The sequence below is a fragment of the Mustelus asterias genome, unplaced genomic scaffold (genome assembly GCF_964213995.1).
Source record: "Mustelus asterias unplaced genomic scaffold, sMusAst1.hap1.1 HAP1_SCAFFOLD_2426, whole genome shotgun sequence".
NCBI classification, from domain to species: domain Eukaryota; kingdom Metazoa; phylum Chordata; class Chondrichthyes; order Carcharhiniformes; family Triakidae; genus Mustelus; species Mustelus asterias.
In genome coordinates this window covers 2,716-5,842 of record NW_027592371.1, presented here as the reverse complement: position 1 = coordinate 5,842, position 3,127 = coordinate 2,716, and the positions used below count along the sequence as shown (strand labels likewise).

Here is a 3,127-nt window from a genome sequence, read left to right as displayed (position 1 = left end):
TGCTGCAGCTTTATAGGACCCTGGTTAGACCCCACTTGGAGTACTGCGCGCAGTTCTGGTCACCTCATTACAGGAAAGATGTTGAAGCCATTGAAAGGGTGCAGAGGAGATTTACAAGGATGTTGCCTGGATTGGGGGGCATGCCTTATGAGGATAGGTTGAGGGAGCTTGGTCTCTTCTCCCTGGAGAGACGAAGGATGAGAGGTGACCTGATAGAGGTTTACAAGATGTTGAGAGGTCTGGATAGGGTCGACTCCCAGAGGCTATTTCCAAGGGCTGAAATGGTTGCTACGAGAGGACACAGGTTTAAGGTGCTGGGGGGTAGGTACAGAGGAGATGTCAGGGGTAAGTTTTTCACTCAGAGGGTGGTGGGTGAGTGGAATCGGCTGACATCGGTGGTGGTGGAGGCAAACTCGTTGGGGTCTTTTAAGAGACTTCTGGATGAGTACATGGGATTTAATGGGATTGAGGGCTATAGATAGGCCTAGAGGTGGGGATGTGATCGGCGCAACTTGTGGGCCGAAGGGCCTGTTTGTGCTGTGGCTTTCTATGTTCTATGTTCTAATTGTTATTGTTTATCTCAGGGCGCAGAAACAACAGAATCCAACTTTGCCGGTCACACATGAAGTCGTCTATGTTTCAGCAGGCTGTAATACTGATTAAATCCCTTCCCACACATGGAGCAGTTGAAAGGTTTTGCCCCAGTGTGAACTCGCTGGTGTCTCTGCAGGCGGGATGGATCAGTGAATCCCTTCCCACACAGGGAGCAGGCGAACGGTTCTGTCCCAGTGTGAACTCGCTGGTGTCTCTGCAGGCTGGATACCTGAGTGTATCCCTTCCCACACACAGAGCAGGTGAATGGTCTCTCCCCGGTGTGAACTCGCTGGTGTCTCTGCAGGCAGGATGAATCAATGAATCCCTTCCCACACACAGAGCAGGTGAACGGCCTGTCCCCTGTGTGAATGTATTGGTGTCTCAGCAGGTCAGACGACTGAGTGAATCTCTTGCCACAAATGGAGCAGGAGAACGGCTTCTCCCCTGTGTGAGTGCGGCGGTGTGTCCGGAGGCTGGATGACTCGGTGAAAGCCTTCCCACACTCGGAGCAGATGAACGCCCTCTCCCCGGTGTGAACAGGCCGATGTCTCAGCAGGTGTTGTGAAGAAGCAAATGCTTTCCCGCACACAGGGCAAGCGTAAGGCCTCTCCCCTGTGTGAACACGCTCGTGCATCACAAGCTGGGATGAACAAGGAAACATCTTCCCACACACGGAGCAGAGGAATGGCCTCTCCCCAGTGTGAACTCGCCGGTGCCTCAGAAGATAGTAAGACCGAGTGAATTCCTTCCCACACACCGAGCAGGTGAACAGCTTCTCCCCAGTGTGAACTTGTTGGTGTGTCAGCTGGTCAGTTGATTGAACTTCTTCCTTTCTACACATTGAGGAGGTGAATGGTTTCCCTCCAGTGTGAATACTCTTGTGTGTCAAAAGGCGTGAAAATCGAGTGAATCTCTTCCCACACAGGGAGCAGAGGAAAGGCCTCTCCCCAGTGTGAACTCGCTTGTGTGTCAGAAGATGAGATGAATGAGCAAATCTCTTCCCACAAACAGAACAGGGGTACGGCTTCTCCCCGGTGTGAGTGCCCTGGTGTCTCAGCAGACTAATCCTTCTTTTGAAGGTCTTCTCACATTTAAAGCATTTAAAATGTCTCTTCTGAGAATGAACCAGTTGGTGAACGGTGCAGTGGGAGGACTGAGTGAATCTCTTCCCACACTGGGAGCAGCTGAATGGCCTGTCCTTGGTGTGAACTTGTTGGTGCTCAGTGAGATGCACTGAGTCACTGAATGACTCTCCACAATGAGTGCAGCTGAACGGTCTCTCGTGTGTGTGAAGGAGCTGGTGCTCTGCAAGGCGGGAGGACTGGCTGAACCTCTTCCCGCAGTGGGAGCAGCTGAACGGTCTCTCGTCAATGTGAAGGAGCTGGTGTTGGGCCTGTTCCTCAGACGTCTCAACGCTGTCCCCAGAGTCAGAGCTTTGAAGAGGCTTCTCATCAATGTGATCGAGTTGGTGAGCCAGCAGGTTGGACGAACACATGAATTTCTTCCCACACACGGAGCAGGTGAATGAACTCTCACTGTTGCGAGCTCGCTGTCGTGTCAGCATGTTTACCAGCTGATCAATCCCTTCCCACACGAGGAGCAGATGAACGGATTCTCACCAGTTTCCAACTGAGATGGTCAATTAAATCCCTTCAGATGCACAAATTTTCAGATCCCGATGTTTTTTTTTAACTGGTCGGTGCAACATCGTGGGCCGAAGGGCCTGTTCTGCGCTGTAATGTTCTATGTTCTATGTTCTATACACACACTCTCTCTCATACACACACTTTCGCACACACTCTCTCGCACACAATCTCTCTCACACACACACACACTCTCTCTCGCACACACTCTCTCTCGCACACACTCTCTCTCGCACACACGCTCTCTCGCACACACTCTCTCTCGCACACACTCACTCTCGCACACACTCTCACTCTCGCACTCTCTCTCTCGCACACACACTCTCTCACACACACACTCTCTCTCTCACACACTCACACTCTCTCGCACACTCTCTCTCACACAATCTCTCTCTCACACACACACACACTCTCTCTCTCTCGCACACACATTCTCTCTCACACACACACACACACACACACACACAATGATGGTGCAAAATGTCGAGGAAGATTTGAGCTGTATCGAACCCCGTGCTGTACCTGTCCTGGGAGTGTTTGATGGGGACATTGTCGAGGGAGCTTCACTCTGTATCTAACCCCGTGCTGTACCTGTCCTGGGAGTGTTTGATGGGGACAGTGTCGAGGGAGCTTCACTCTGTATCTAACCCCGTGCTGTACCTGTCCTGGGAGTGTTTGATGGGGACAGTGTCGAGGGAGCTTCACTCTGTATCTAACCCCGTGCTGTATCTGTCCTGGGAGTGTTTGATGGGGACAGTGTAGAGGGAGCTTCACTCTGGATCTAAACCCGTGCTGTCCCTGTCCTGCGAGTGTTTAATGGGGACAGTGTCGAGGGAGCTTTACTCTGTACCTAACCCCGTGCTGTACCTGTCCTGGGAGTGTTTGATGGG

At 51.9% G+C, this 3,127-nt stretch overlaps 1 protein-coding gene across 1 annotated transcript; it reads right to left on the bottom strand.

The window, feature by feature from the left end:
* Positions 1-411: 411 nt before the first annotated feature.
* On the bottom strand, positions 412-2,249 carry LOC144489672 (uncharacterized). Its single transcript, XM_078207535.1, has one exon. It carries the CDS (start codon positions 2,156-2,158, stop codon positions 617-619), a length of 1,542 nt encoding a protein of 513 aa, XP_078063661.1. The 5' UTR covers positions 2,159-2,249; the 3' UTR covers positions 412-616.
* Positions 2,250-3,127: the final 878 nt, after the last annotated feature.